Source organism: Desmodus rotundus, chromosome 5 (assembly GCF_022682495.2).
Source record: "Desmodus rotundus isolate HL8 chromosome 5, HLdesRot8A.1, whole genome shotgun sequence".
Taxonomy (NCBI): domain Eukaryota; kingdom Metazoa; phylum Chordata; class Mammalia; order Chiroptera; family Phyllostomidae; genus Desmodus; species Desmodus rotundus.
Window position 1 is genome coordinate 57293129 of NC_071391.1, and position 15438 is coordinate 57308566.

General features: G+C 39.6%; 1 protein-coding gene across 20 annotated transcripts in view; it reads right to left on the reverse strand.

Moving 5' to 3' along the window:
• Positions 1-437: 437 nt before the first annotated feature.
• Positions 438-15438, reverse strand: part of SYTL2 (synaptotagmin like 2) — a 103269-nt gene continuing 88268 nt past the window's right edge. For 16 of the 20 annotated variants that reach the window (XM_053924137.2, XM_053924140.2, XM_053924138.2 and 13 more), the window contains 8 exons: positions 14884-15003; positions 13369-13538; positions 12170-12272; positions 9919-10089; positions 7503-7581; positions 4606-4705; positions 2332-2537; positions 438-1541 (listed from right to left, as the gene is read on the reverse strand). In XM_053924137.2, coding sequence (XP_053780112.1) covers positions 1396-1541; positions 2332-2537; positions 4606-4705; positions 7503-7581; positions 9919-10089; positions 12170-12272; positions 13369-13538; positions 14884-15003 — 1095 coding nt within the window. In that variant the 3' untranslated portion in view covers positions 438-1395. The remainder of the gene's footprint in view (positions 1542-2331; positions 2538-4605; positions 4706-7502; positions 7582-9918; positions 10090-12169; positions 12273-13368; positions 13539-14883; positions 15004-15438) is intronic. The other 4 variants (XM_053924139.2, XM_053924141.2, XM_053924148.2 and 1 more) reach the window with 1 other exon arrangement.

The following is a 15438-nucleotide window of genomic DNA, read 5'->3' on the forward strand; positions in this document are numbered from 1 at the left end:
TTGGGGGAGGAGGCAAGCACTCTAGTTGTGTTCAATGACATTTGTTAGCACCCGTTAGAAGATCTCACACTCCCCCACCATCCAGGCTTCTTCTAGCTCACATGAAATCAGTTCTTGTTTTGAGAAAGGCACCCTAGTTGGGTCCTAAGGGAGGGTGATGCTCTCTATATTAATATGGTTTAAAAATGTCTCTGTAAAAAACTTCTCAAGAATAAATGTTAACTTATCTTCAAAGCTTTCAACTACTCTTTAAAAGTAAAAACTCTGAATAAAATAGTTAAGACCGCCCACTTAGAGGAACTAATGTCCAGAGCTGCTATAAAGACTGGAGAAATATTAGCCTAGCAGAATTTCTTTAGCCTTGCTAGGGAATTTAGCATTTGGATTCATAATATAAAGTATTTCATTTAAAGTAAAAAGTTAAATTAACTTGAAAGTACATTTGAATCATAATAATTTATTCTAAGGGTTTTTACAAAGTATTTTATGAAAATTATACATACATAGGAAGTACAATGTAATTTAACAGTTTATATTCTAATTAAAACTTTGTTGCAAAGCATGTCAGTGACCACTCTCATGCTGCTTTCATATAGTAGAGTTATAAGAAAAACAGAATCTGTATATGCAATGTTTTGGGGGGTTTTGGGGTTTTGGGGTTTTTTTTTTTTACATACTCTGTTAGAAAGTACAGGCTTCAGACCTACCTCAGGAGAAAATTAAGCCAAAAAAATGAATTCCACCTTTGGCCAGTGGGTGGCACCAAAGCACATTCGAGACTGTTAACACTGGGAAAAGGAAAAGCAGTTTCTCATGACCCAAAATACATGCAGTAAATTCAGTCTCATTGCCTTAAGATGGAATTCCATATTTTAATAGAGATTACAGAGTAGATAGACTTCTTATGGTCAAATTCTTTATCGTCACTGATATTCTGCCTCCTCTCCCCCATATTAGTGTCCTTTTGTCACTTTTTTCCACAACCTACCCATTTTCATTTCTTATAAGGAATCTCAGTGGTCAATAGGCAGGCCCTCCTAAATGTAGCACAAGACTGGGGTGAAGCACATGACAGCAAACTTGGAAACGTTTCCCATTAACAACACCCCACATTTAATTTTTTTGGCAGCTTTTTCTGTGAAGCAACAGTTGGATTTTCCTAGCTTTCTAAAATGTCTTAACATTGGAGTCACAAATACATTACATATTTTGTTATTGTTTAAATCTCTTGGACCTTTAACCAAAGAAGACCTGCAGGTTGACTCTAACACGCGGTGTAGCATTCATTAGTGCCAACAGACAGGAGGAGAAGATCTCTGCCCACAGAGCCAGACTTTCAAGACCACATTCCACCTGGTTAGTAGCTTTCAGTGGAGGAGCCAATGGACTTTGGGTTCATTTGGAAATCTTGGCAATCAACAGCATTCTGAGAGGCAGGGTTGCTTCAATCCAAGTGTTGGGGGAATTTACCATCTTTTCCCAGAGAGCAACTTCCTCTGAAGTAGAGTCCATCCAATCCACTTCAGTACCATAGCTTTTGCCTGAAAAAATGAACAACAAACAAACAAACACAGGAAGCACTGCATTAAGAAAGGAATAGATCTTTGGGGGGGGGGGGGGAAGGAGTCATTCTTTAATTATAACCACCAATGGAAGTCAGCTAGGAAGAGTTTTACCATCCCCAGGAGGACAGATCTGGGACCCAATAGAAGGAAGAACTGTTGAGCCATCTGAGAAGAGTACTCAAAAGCTAGAAGATGATCTGTCACAGGCGTAGGGGAGTGGTAGGAAGGATTCCCGCCTTGGGTTGGAAGTGACACTAGATGAACCCTAAGAAAGTGTGGTTACAGCTTTAGTGTTGAACAGACTCAATTTTGAATCATTAGCTCTGCTCATTTTTTGGAACCTCAATTGTTCTGGAGATAACATTAGTAGCTCCTCATAGAATTGTGAGCATTAAGTGATGTAATACAAATAAAGCACTCAGAACAGTGACTAGCACTCCATAAATGTTAGCTATTTTGATTACTCACAGCACACTTTTAGCTATGAAGGGCCATACATGCTTTTTCAGGGAAGAGTGGTGATGAAGGCTTTTCTGTTCCCCCCACAATAAGGTAAGCACTATGTGGAGACACTCGGCATCCTGGTAACCTTCACTTCCTGAGCCCTTAGCACACACAGCCTGACATTCCTTCACCAGTTCATTTATTTCATTACCCTTAACAGAAATAAAATATCTGCTCTCATTGGGAAGAAGCAACGCAACAAATCTCTAGTGTCTCCAGAAGCATTTGACTCATAGAAAATTAAAAATGTAGCAAATATTACCTGTTCCAAAGCCAATCCGAAGACCTCCCAAAAACTGGTTGGTTAATTTGTAATGGTCCCAGACGGTAAGCTCCACACAGGCCTCCGTGAGATCTTCAGGCCTGAACCCGTCATACACCATGGTGTGGTTGAAGACAGGGTTGGTGGTTTTCCCTACAGCTCTTGTCTTCTGGCGACTTTTCCTACTTGTATCTGGAAGGATGGTACTGCAAATGGAAACATTATCGTGAGAGCATGTGAATAAGATAGTGAGCATTTATGCTTCCAGTGCACTTCACCACAGCTACTGAGGATAGAGTAGAGAAACGGTGCTGACGGGGTGGCGAGCATCCCACTGGAAAGACTGCTCATCAGAGTGGACCGGACTTGCTTTGAATCCTGACTCTGCCACTTAGTGGCTGTGTGTTGTAGGGAAAGTGACTTAACCTCTCAGATACTTGCTTCCTCATCTATAAGATTGGAACACTCATGCCTACTTCATAAGGTTAATATTAAAATTACACATTAAGCAAATAACTTAGTTCAGTTCTGCATTTAGTAAGTACTTACTATGTAGCAATTGTTTGAGGCTTCCTTTAAAATTCGGAAGTACAGTCTATTCCTGATTATCTGTGATAGCCTAAGGAATTAGTCTTGCCCAGAATTGACAAAGAATATAAACCTCTCCAATTTGTTAGGTTTGATTTTGGGAATAAATTATATATTTGCAACCATTTACATTTAATGTGTGGTAATCACTGAATTAACTTTAACTTATCATGTCTCCTGTAAAGGCAGGAAGGTCTGAGACTAGTCTCAAAATTGACCTGAGCTGAGGAATTTCACCAGCTGGTATCTGTGAAGAATGCACTGCCTTTTTGTTTTATTGAGGGTTTCTTTCGCTGTGTAGAAGCTTTTTAGTTTGAGGTAGACATTCCTTTATTTTTGTTTTTACTTCCCTTGCCTTTGGGGTCACGTTTAAAAAACCTCTCTGAGACCAAGGTCCATAAGTTTAGTACCAATGCTTTTTCTATGTATTTTATTGTTTCAGGTCTTATATTCAAATCTTTAATCCATTTTGAGTTAATTTTTATATGTGGTGTCATACCCCTAGTTCATTGCAGCCAGCTATGTTCATTGTTCACAACAGCCAAGACATGAAAACAACCCAAGGGTCCTTTGATGGATGAATGGATAAGGAAAACATGGCACATTTATACAATGAAATACTACTCAGCCATAAAATATGATGAAATATTGCCACTTGCGACAACATGGATGGATCTTGAGTGTGTATCATGATAAGTGAAATAAGTCAGGTGGAAAAAGACAAGAACCATACAATTTCACCCATGTGTGGGATATAAAACAGACATACAAACCCATATGTGGGATATAAAGCAACATACAAACAAAACAAACTCGTAGACACAGACAATAGTATAGCGGTTACCAAAGAGGAAGAGGGGTGGAAAGAGGATGAGGAAGGTACAGAGGGTCAAATATATGGTGATAGAAGTGCATACACTGCAATATGCAGATGATGTATTACAGAATTGTACACTTGAAACTTATACAATGTTATTAACCAATGTTACCCCAATAAATTTAATTTTTTAAAAAGAACATGTAAAGAGAAAACCATAAATAATGTCGCATAAAATTAAATAGCTACATCTGGATTTCTGGTAGACTCTATATAGATAAAATTAGTCAGAGGGAGCTAGGACAACACACTAATGTCTGTTTAATTACTACTTACTAGATACCAGGCATTTATTTACATGTTTAACAGAGAAAAAAGTTTGCCACTTAAGAACCAAAATTGTCTTAAGCTTTTATGAGCTATTAGCTCAGGTCTGTTTAGCAAATAATTTTCCAGATATTTGCAGGCTGATGCCAAAGGGCTCTTTGCAAATGGGCCACAGAACAGGTCCTTCACTAAGGAGCCAAGAGGTAGGACATCCCACCGTTAGAAGTTCATAAACTCTTTAGTACCGAATTTTGTTCCCACCAGGAGATGTGCCCCCTAGAAGGCATTGCATATCTGAGTATGTGGTCTCTGGCTTCATTTTTATATGTGCCCTCTCATCGTTATGATTTTAAAACTATATGAAGCCTTGGGGGGTTCATGTCACAGATCCCTCTAGCTCATGTAGTCACTGTCTCAAGTTATTTCATTTAAACTATGGACGATGAGTTTCAGCATGACAGATACAGAGAACTAAAATCAACCAGGAAAGGCCAGGCTACTGGAGAAAGAACTGAGGGAGGCAGAGTTATCCATGCTGTTACCATTTAACAAAAGAGTTTAGATGGCTGCCCCTTAGCATTGGCAGGTCAAGGCATTCCTTCACCCAGATGTGCACTTCTCCAGTTGTAGGAAGCTTTTTACCTGTAATAGGAAAAAGGGAGAAAATAAAATTTTACTACCAGTCCTCTCTTGGAAGTACTGCATCTAAAGATGCCGGTCCAAAAATGGCCTGGCCCAGAGATAGAGCTAGTGCTTCATGACATGACCCTAATTGGTTAGCTCTATATACATCCTTAACTGTATCTTTTATAGTCTGGCTGTACTGAGCTCAGGCAGCTCTATGAAAATAATTTATGTGATTGCAAGTACAGAGCATTACATCATTCCTGTTGGGTTTTGCTTGGCTCAACAGGATCAATTATAGACATCAGGTATGTGAGTCATCCATTTACAGTTCTATTCGAAATATCTCAGTGAAATGCATATGCCTTTCAAACACCGATACCAAGATCAATTGGTGCTGACAGGAGGTATTTTAAACATATTACTGTAAAATAACCAAAACAGGTACCGGCTAAGGTGTAGTTATTCTTCTTGTTAAAAGTAGAGTGTTAAGAGTTACACATTTTATAAGGCTATTGTATACACACATATAATAGTGAATATTATGGACAGGGGATTACTGGGAAGTTGGTTTGGTCCAACATTTCTGTCTAGACTGGGTGCACCTGGACAAAGAAATACTGCCATATTTTTTTCTGGATGAGTTAACCCAATCAGTCAACCATACAAAGAGTATAAGAAATCTATGCCCTTAGGAAATGTTTACCATTAATCTAGAGAGAGAAATTCAATAAAAACGATAAAAATGTAAAATTGAATGAAACGCCAAGTTATTATTGTACTGTTCTAAGAGATAATGTGATCAGTGAGGGGAAACATAGTCAGGAAAAGCTACATGGGAGAGATGGGACTTCATCTAAGACTTGGAAAGGACAAGGAGAAGATTATGACGATACAGAGAAGAGAAACTACGTGAGTGAAAACCCAGACGACGTGGGGCCCATCCCAACACACAGTCTCCCCGCACCCAGCACCAAGAAACAACAGTGAGGAGAATGGGAAAAGAGACTGGCAGAATTTCTCTGCATGTTGACCATAAATGATAGGGTACAAATTATATATAAAAGAATCTGCCTTTTAGAAAGATCCAGAAGTAACAAGATGGTGGTTTGGCAGCCATTTTGGCCTAAAGATATGTTTGCTTGCCCTCTAACTTTTTTCAAACTGAATTAAAATGTCTTTCCCTAGTTCCGTCACTGTCCTCAGCATCCACTCTGTCTTTCATCCCGCAGCTTCACTGCATGGTTGCTGGAAGCATTTGCATGTGCAATCCCTGATCTCAGCCACAACATTCACACAGACTCTTAGGAGGAAGAACTTAGGGAACTTGCTTGGGAAATGAGAGGGGGGCTGGCATTCATTTCCTGCCTGTCCCTTGCTCCTCAATAGGGCTGCAGACCTGAGGCCTTAACACCAAGAATTAGTAATCTTCAGGAAAGATTACAATTAGCAATCAGCAGGAAAAAGCTTTCTCCCCTGATGAGACCTTAACAGTGAAAGGCCACTGAGCTTTAATTTCTTACTTAGGGGTTCGTATGAATTCTTCCAATTCCCACCTGTGAAAAACAACACTCAGGTTCCATCTTATCACAGCACTGTCAGCAGGTCCAAATTCTGTATATGGGAAAGGCCATTCACACTGGGCAGACACACACTTTTGGGAGAGTGAGGTGAAAGTTAAAATAAGGACTGGAAACTGGACTGGAAAAAAATGAAAAATCTGATCATAGAACCAGAAAATAGAATGGTGTTTACCAGGAGCTGGGGGGAATGGGGGTAAGGAGGGTTGTAATTCAGTGGCAAGAGCCCTAAGAAAAAAAAATGCACCTACTAAGAAGGGGTCCTGGTGGCTAATTGGGATCAAATGAAAAAGCAGAGCCTAGCAGCCATTTCTGCATAGGGGCCTCTCACACAAACTGCCTGCTTGCACTGTGTTTCTACCATCTGAGCCAGCCCTGTAAAGGTATCCTGGAATGCCATTTCAACCAATAGGACTGAGGCTTTCCCCATCCAGTTGGAGCTGTGCAACTCAAGCCAATCAGAGCAAGTTTATTCTGACCAATCAGCATGGTGCTTTTTGGACCAATCAAACTGTGAAGATTTGGAGTCCTCATTTGCATGAGGACAGACCAATTAGGAACCAGGGGGAGGACTTCTGTCCATATAAGCCAGCTCCCCTCTAGCTCAGGGAGCACATTTTCCCTTTACACCCAAGAAGAGAGACCGTGTCTCCCTGGCTGAGTCAAAACACTGGAGATGTGTTGCGTGAGCAGCAAAGCCCATCGCATCATCAGCTGGAGACAAGTGGCATAGAGAACAGCAGATCACTGAGGAGCAGAGCAGAGCAGAGCTGTCTAGCTGGAAAGCGGCCTGGCCCCAGGGCCCCCTGGCCCCAGTGTTTTTCTACAGCTGTGCTGTATCAGAGTTGACTCTGTTTTGTACTGAATACAGTTTCCTTCTTCACTGCACCCCAAATTGGGGATTCCTGTTGGTGTTGAACTGATGTCAGTGACCATCATTTGACAATGGGTATGTTCTGGAGACCTATTTCACAGCAATGTGAGTATACACAACACTAATGGTACACTTAAAAATGGTTAAGATGGTACATTTTATATGTTTTTATTAAATAAAAAATGAGAATTTTCTAGTTTACAACTGTGAATTGACTCATTTGATCTATATAATTACTAGGTTAATAAGTTTGTTTAGGGCTTCACCTTTGAGAAATATCACAGAACCCAAAGAAAACCTTGGAGAGTGGGGGGATAAGGAAAGGGCAGGGCATAAACCTGGACAGAAAATCATTACATACCAGGAATTGGCTCGGGGACATACTGGAGAGCTAACTTCATTTCACCTCTGTTTTCTGCTTCAAGGGCAACTGGTGCTGTCTGGAAAAATGAAGGAATGTCAGCAGGTGTGAGACAAACTATTTACCCTGTTTGTTGGTACTCTGTTACAGGATTTTATCTGCCTCATTTCTGGGACAATGTATCACTCCTCAGTGCCCTGGGTTAAAATTTCCCTCCTCATCAGACCTAGACTGTTACTTTTATATCTGGGAGAGCTGTACTGTGTATCTTGAAAAACCTTGCAGGGTACCCAGAACATACGTTAAGGCCTTTTAGTTTCAGAGATAGTGGAGAAATCAGAATGGCTTTCTTGGAGATGGGAAATGTGTTGTGGGATGCCTTGTTTTTTATAAAAACACATTTTATTAATCACTCATCCAGCTCATAAAACAATATATTTATATTCTCTTTCTTTGGAAGAGTGAGAAGAGTATGGGCAGGTAGAGGCAGGGGGAAAGCCAAATCTCACATTGTCTAAGCTGCATTAACCTGGTTATTTCAGACCAAACGAGTAGCTGTTTATAAGAATAACAAAGACTGGACAATAATTTTTTTAAGATTTTTATTGTTATTCAATTACAGTTGTATGCCTTTTCTCCCCATCCCTCCACCCCACCCCAGCTGAACCCACCGCCCTCCCCCCTCTCCACCCTCCCCCTTGATTTTGTCCATGTGTCCTTTATAGTAGTTCCTGTAATCCCCTCTTCCCACTGTCCCCAACCCACTCCCCCCTGGCTATTGTTAGATTGTTCTTAACTTCAATGAAGACTGGACAATAATTTTAAAATGTATATCTATTATTCTCAAGTATATGAGAGATGGTTTTACTTTCAAAATCTGGTCCTTTAGAGCCTTATTTCCAAAACATGGCCAAGCATCAGAAACATAAAGCAAGTTAGTTAAAAATGAGTACTTTTGACAACTTCCGAGGAGTTCAGTTAGATCTAGCAAGTCTTGGGTAGGGCTAGAAATACGTGCTACAGGTGATTTTGATGTGATATTTAGGAAGCCTTTCTTAAAGGAACTGTCTTATTATGTAGATACTAAATAACAGCTTGTATTAATTGTTTATATGTATCAATTGTACCTATGATGGACTAGCTGGGATCTCATTAACCCTTATACCAAGAACAAAAATCAGTTATAAAGTCTACTTGAAGGTGCAAAAGGATTATTAAAATAGATAGAACTCAAACAGACAAGATGTTGGAGCCTGACATTTTCCTCTATTTTCCACTTTGAGGCATTACCTGATTGTTAAGTAGTGCCAAACTGAGAGAATTAAAAAGCCTAGAAGAAAGAGCCTAAGAAGCTGAGCAGGGCTTTTGGAGGTTTCATAGGGCTGGGAAGACAAAAATGGAAGTCCACAGCCAGCTAAGGAGGAATGGCCTTAGACAATATTCTAGATCAGTGGTTCTCAAAGTATGATCCACAGGCCAGCATCATCATCAGTGCCTGGGAACTTGTTGGAAATGCTTATTCTTGGGCCCAGATCTTACTAAATCAGAAACCTTGGAAACAGGGCCCAGAAATCCATGTTTTAATAAGTCCTTCAGGTGAATTGGAATCATGCTAAAGTTTGAGAATTCCTTCCCTGGGCTCCATTTGGAGCCCCTGAAGGGCCCCAGCCTAAGAATATGGGCAAACAAGAACTAGATCGACGACATGAAAACCGAACCCCAGCTGCTAGTCAGTTCATTCCCAGACTAGATTAAGGCGGTCTGTCCCTACTCTGTGTGTCAGAAACAAGAGTTATTTCTCTCAAATTATCCCTGGAATTTTTTGTATGCAATGTCGAGCATGCAATAACAAATGAATAGACATACGAGGACAAAGGACCTAGTATGTCCATTCATTTACTAAGCACATAAAATAAATAAAATGAATATGTCTATTCATTTAATAAATAAATAGAATACAAAATATTTAGATAAGACTCACAAATGATTAAGGTACTAGAGTTTTCAGATACACACTTCAAATAACTTGGATTAACATACTTATAAAGATTATGTCAAGAGGGAGAATTTTAGCAGAGAAGTGGAGCTTATAAAAAAGAATCAAATGAAAATATAAATCTGAAAAATATAATAATTGAGAACTCACAGATGGGTATCACAGCAGATTAGACATAGAAGATGAGAAAATTGTTGAACTGAAAGATAGGTTAGCAAAAATCAGCCAAACTAAAGCATACAGAGGGAAAAAAAGAAAATGCAGAAAAGAGAATAAGAGACATATAAGACAGTGAAAGGAAAGAATGATCCCAAACTATGGATGAGTATTCTGAATGAAAATGCACTTTTAGAGTAGCTGTCTCCTACACACCAGGCCTCCAACCAACCAACCAACCAATCAAAAAACTCTTGAACTTACCTTCCGCTTCAGAGGATACCACTTCAATTGTTTATTCTGCTTGTTGTCCCAGTCCCAAGTTTCCAAATCAAGTTCCACTTCCCCTAGAAAGCTGTTGCGTTTAAATGTATCCCGATGCCATACAGACAGGTTCAGCCTCTGTGTCTTTAAGGTTTGCTTTTCGATTTTATACTGCAGTTCAAAGAAGGAAATTAAAGTAGTGAGTACTGTTACTTTATGCCAAAATTATGACAGAGAAATGAAAAGTCATCCGTGCAAACCACATTTTCTCATCTGTCAGCTTCCAGTCTCAAGAATATTGCAAAGTCATCTTTCTAAGTGTCTTGTTTCAAAGAGCTAAAATCCATCTTTCACAAAAGCCGATTTTCTTTGCCCCTTTGGAAAAAGCAAACTGTGGCTCAAATATCATAGCTGGTAATAGCTCTCTAAAAACAAAAGCCAGTTATTCAATTTTTACTGGATGTTTTTAGTTCTAACTACATAGAACATAAATCAAATTTAGTCTAAAAGTACAAATGAAGTTTAATCCAATGGTCTGTTTCCTATCTAAGGAAAAGGTATATTTTTCAAGTTACTTTATTTTTTTAGGGCAGTTTCAGATGCACAGCAAAATTGAGTGCAAAGTACGAAGAGTTCCCTTGTACACCCGCCCCCCATGCACCCACCATCTCCCGCTGGGTATCCTACAGGGGCACGGAATTTTTCAAGAACAGATGTACTTGTTTTTTCTTGCTTCAAATGGTCCAGTGGAAAATATTTGGCATCCCGAAAGTTTTGTGTCTAAAATACAGTCACTCCTTGATTATATGTAATCATGAAAGAGATAATAGTACTTCTAATCTAAAAATAACCTCTGTTTGGCTTTATGATGTACTTCTACTTGAATGCCCATTTTGGGTGTACCAGACTTGTTTTTCTCTGAGTTTACTATTTAAATTATTTGGCTTTTTCTGAGTATAGGGCTGAAGTAGCTGACCTAGAAATAGCCAGGGTGCTGAGGTATATCACAGTCAAACCGTAATTAAAAACTTGCTCCAGAAAATCCACAAAAAATTCACCCATGGTTGACTGAAAATTAATTTAATGTTACTTCTTTTCTCAGAGGATAACCAAATACTTGTACAGAATTTTGAGAGAGAGGGAATGAATAATACTTCTATTTGTAGTTTTAAATGATCTGTTACTTATGACTAAGATAGCATGATGCAGTTTGGGGGGGGGGGGAAGAATATAGGTGTTTGAGTCAGGTACTTTCACTCATCTGTCCATCCATCTGTCCTCCCAATAAACATTTCTTGAGTACCCATCCCAGACACTGTACCAAAAGTCAACATTCATTTAGTGTTTAATGTATACTCATCTCTTTATATATTCACAACTACTGAGAATGTTAAAAGGTAGGTAGTATTATTATCTCCCTTTTGCAGGTGTGAAGTACAGACAGATTAAATCATTTACCCAAGGGCACTCAGTTTTAAAACAACACAGAATTGGTCCCTGCCCTCAGGGAACTTACAGTTTAATGGGAATGCAGACAAACCAGTAAAGTGCTGGAAGTTAACATAGCCTATTATAAAACAGGAAAACTGAGGCAGCAGACAGCAGGGGGACCGAGGAGTTAAGGCCAGCTGCTCATAGGAAGAGGCATTTAAGGCTGAGGGAGGTGGTTAGGGATAGAATGTGGGGAAGAATATTCCAGCCTGAGGAAACACGGAAGTCCCAGCAGGGTGAGAAATATAGTTCTCCCAAAGAACAGAAGGAGTCGGGGTATCCTGATCAAAATCTACGACTGTAAAGGCGAGGCTGGAGCTCAGGTTGTGGAGGGCCTGGCGTGCAAGTTAAGGATGGACTTGACGCTAATGGTGATGGGCACCCTAAAACCCTGTAAGCAAAGAAATACCACAATCAGTTATGCTTTTAGAGCATTCCAGTTGCAATGCTCAACTTCATCAGTTGTGTATCCTTGAGCAAGGATACTTTATTTCTCTAAACTTCCTTTGCCCCATCTGTGAGATACAGATAACAATACCCGCCTGCCAGGGTATGTAGGGAGTGAATGAGATAATGCCTACGATATTCGTGACATATCATCTCATACAAAGCAGTTTCTCAGAAAATGTTTACTCCTTTCCTTCTCATCTCTCAGTAACCTACTTCATCTGTAGAGATACTATTCAAGAAGACATGGCTAGTTACACACATAGGTAGGTCACCATTTAGGATTTTCCTAGACAGGGAGTTCAATAGATACCCGCAATATCTCGTTATACACAGGATTCAAAGTTTTCTTCACTACAAGTGTTTTCTTCTTGCCCATTTTGCCCTTGTCTGGTAACAGGTAAGACTTCACATACCTAAAAAGAGCATTGAACACACAAGAACATCAGAGAAAATTAAAGGGATGTTTAAACCTCTACTTTTAAAAATGCATTGGAAATGGACAGATACAATTCCTTCATGATAATGAGAAAAGCAGTAAGTACTAAATGTTCTCACCAATGCCTTTATACTTAAAAGTTTAAAGCTATTTCAGTGGAATTCATCATGAATTCCGTACGTTGGCCTTCTGTAATGGGGGGAGGGGACAACAGATCTCTAACATGGTCTGGTTTAATTCACTGGCTTTTTTCCTATTAAGAAAGGCTTTGGTACTTGCAGAATTATTTTTAAAAGTTTTTGTTACTGTTTTGAAATAAAATTAATCTTGGCATACACCTAATCAAGCCATATTCAATGTAAAAAACAACAAACCAACCAAAAAAAACCCTGATATTGAGCTCAGTTTTTTTTTTTTTTTAAAGAAAAAAGGGTTGGGCTTATGCTAGTAAAATGACAAAGAATCAGACTTCTGCATAGGCGTAAGTGAGGAATACCATTCAACTTTTGCAAGTAAACTGAAATGCAATTAAACTTGTGATTTCAAAGGTGAACTGGGAATCCCCCTTAAAGTGCTTCTGTGGAGTACAATTCAAATATGGAAACTACCTCATTCAAGAATCTTAACTAATCCTGCACCACTGAACATCATGCAGAATGCCCCACATGTCCCTAATTTTAGAGGAAGTTTGAGAGTGATGTGGAAAGAGACCAGGGTCCTCGGTTCAAGCCCTCATTCCTCATTTTGCCACTGACAGTCTGAATTGATGTAAATAGGCTGCTTATCTTATCTGGCCCTTGTTTCCTTATCTGTAAAAAGAAGAAACTGGACAACAGGACCTCAAAAGTTCCTTCCAATTTGAGACTGTGTGCATTTCTGATATTTTTGCAATGAAGTAAGTTTGGCGTACGAATATATAAAGTAAATAAAACAGCATTCCTCTCCACCCAGCTTTTCCTTTCAAACAGTCCTTTTAACAGAGTCACACACAAACCCTCCCCTCAATTACTTTCTTTCCTTCCCAATTTCCACAAGATTAACTAAGAGAAAACAGCAACTCCAAGTGTACTTACGGGTCTGAACGCTGTTTTTTAATGTCTGCGGCTGCTAAGTCTTTACACTGGGCCACAAAGACATGCAGCTCCTTCAGGGAGTCCACATAGTCAACTGCGCACTGAATACTTCCTCTGACTTCCAGATTGCCGAAGTCTCCACTGTAAACGCTCATCACACTGCCACTCACCTGAAAGCATCGGAAACATGCAGTGTTTGTCTCTGTCTCATTCGTGTACCCAACACGGGGGTCATGGATATAATCATTGCTTGCCATTATAGGAGCAGTTTACTTTATATGGCGTAGAGACACACCAACACATAACCTGACATGATATATACAATATGACTAGTGTTCTAAAAAAAATTGCCCTGGGAGGCCTAGAAGAAAAGTAAAATGCAAAGTTATTTAGATGCTGGCTCATTTCGCAGCAGGGTGCTCTTATGGTGAGGGGTTTTCAGAGGTCCATTTTTAGGCATGCTTAGTATTGAAAATGTTAAAGAAAGAGGATGTGAAAAACCCCAGGCACACAAATCACAGTGACACTTGCTCTATCAAATTTCCAAGGCACTCACAAGGAATTTTACTATGTTACCCATCTGCTGAGTCAAGGAAAAATGCTTACTGAGCCATATGCTTTTAGAGGTCAGGAAGGGTAGAAAAGGGATGATGGATGAAGGGAGTTTAAAGCCTTCCCAAGACTACACGTTAGACTGTTGTCAGCAGAAATTAAACAGATTCTAAAAGAAGAAGTTTGAGAAATGTGAGGCTAGTAGAAATGTTTTTAAATAATTCATTTTTTAATTGTAAAGGCCAGTAAGGATGTAAGCACAGCTTTATTGTTTGTTCCGCACACCTTGCAAGACACGTGCGTGTGTGTGTGTGTGTGTATGTCGGGGAAATGTCTGGGTGACGTATGTAGATATATTTACAAATATATATTTGTACACATATACTACATGCACACAGAACTACCTCACTTTATGAAAGAAGTTCTGTGTGAAGGCAAACTTTCTAAATCAAATCTGAGCAACCACACTTAGGGAGCTTTGCTTTTAAAACCCTGTTCAGAATCCTTTTATAAGACAAAGAATCACTGCTCCTACTCCTTAATGCAAATCAGTACTTTTACCTCATCACGCTTGCTGGGGGAGGGGGGGCGGAGAGGTATGATTCCATACCTGTCAATGGTATATAAAAGTATTTCTGGTATAAGCAGACTTGGTAACAGTTACCCATTTTTTGAACAGAAAAATTTAGTGGTTCATGTGTTGGTAATTTAGGTTTATTTTCAAAGTCCTTAAAAATCATATTGATTTGTAATGGATATGAACGCTTATGCTTAAAACACACACACACACACACACACACAGGAGGATTTAGCTAGCCAGAAGCTAATGGTGGGTGAGAGGAAAAGCTCATGCCCTTGGAATCTGAGAACAACAACGGGAGGCCATTTCACAGTAGCAGGCGCACGGCAGCGCGGGGTTCGCAGGAGCGGCGGGCTAGTAACACGGAGCCTTTGTTTACATACAGAAGACAAGGACGTCATGCCAGAGGAGCTGCTAAGATTGGTTAAAGAGCCGGGGCTCTTCTTGTGTCTGCTGAGCTGGTAACTGCTTTCTGATGCTGTATCTGTTTCTCTGTCATCACTCTACAAAACATCATATAATATAGACACAATTTACATTCAGAATGAGTCAAGATTAGAATCTCTGTTTAGATAAAGACAGTATCTTGGTATCACATTGATGTATGACATTTCCCAAAGTCAAAGGACAGGAGCGCTAATTGCCAGGGAATGGGATTTGGGATGAGGTGGGGGTCTGCCTGCCTTGGGCCTCACCTATGGAGAAGAGTAGTGCTTAGTTACCAAAATAGTGGTACTATTTTTTCACCTACTAGTGCTACAGGTTGGTCCCAAGCTGCTACAGAGGACAGTACTACTGTGAGCTTCTTGCTACTCTCTTAATATTACATATACATGTTTCTTGGAGAACTTTATTGATATATATGAGAAATTAACTTGACCCAGGCAGTAAGTTCGAAGTTTTACTGTAAAAACATAAAATGTCATGATTAATTCCTC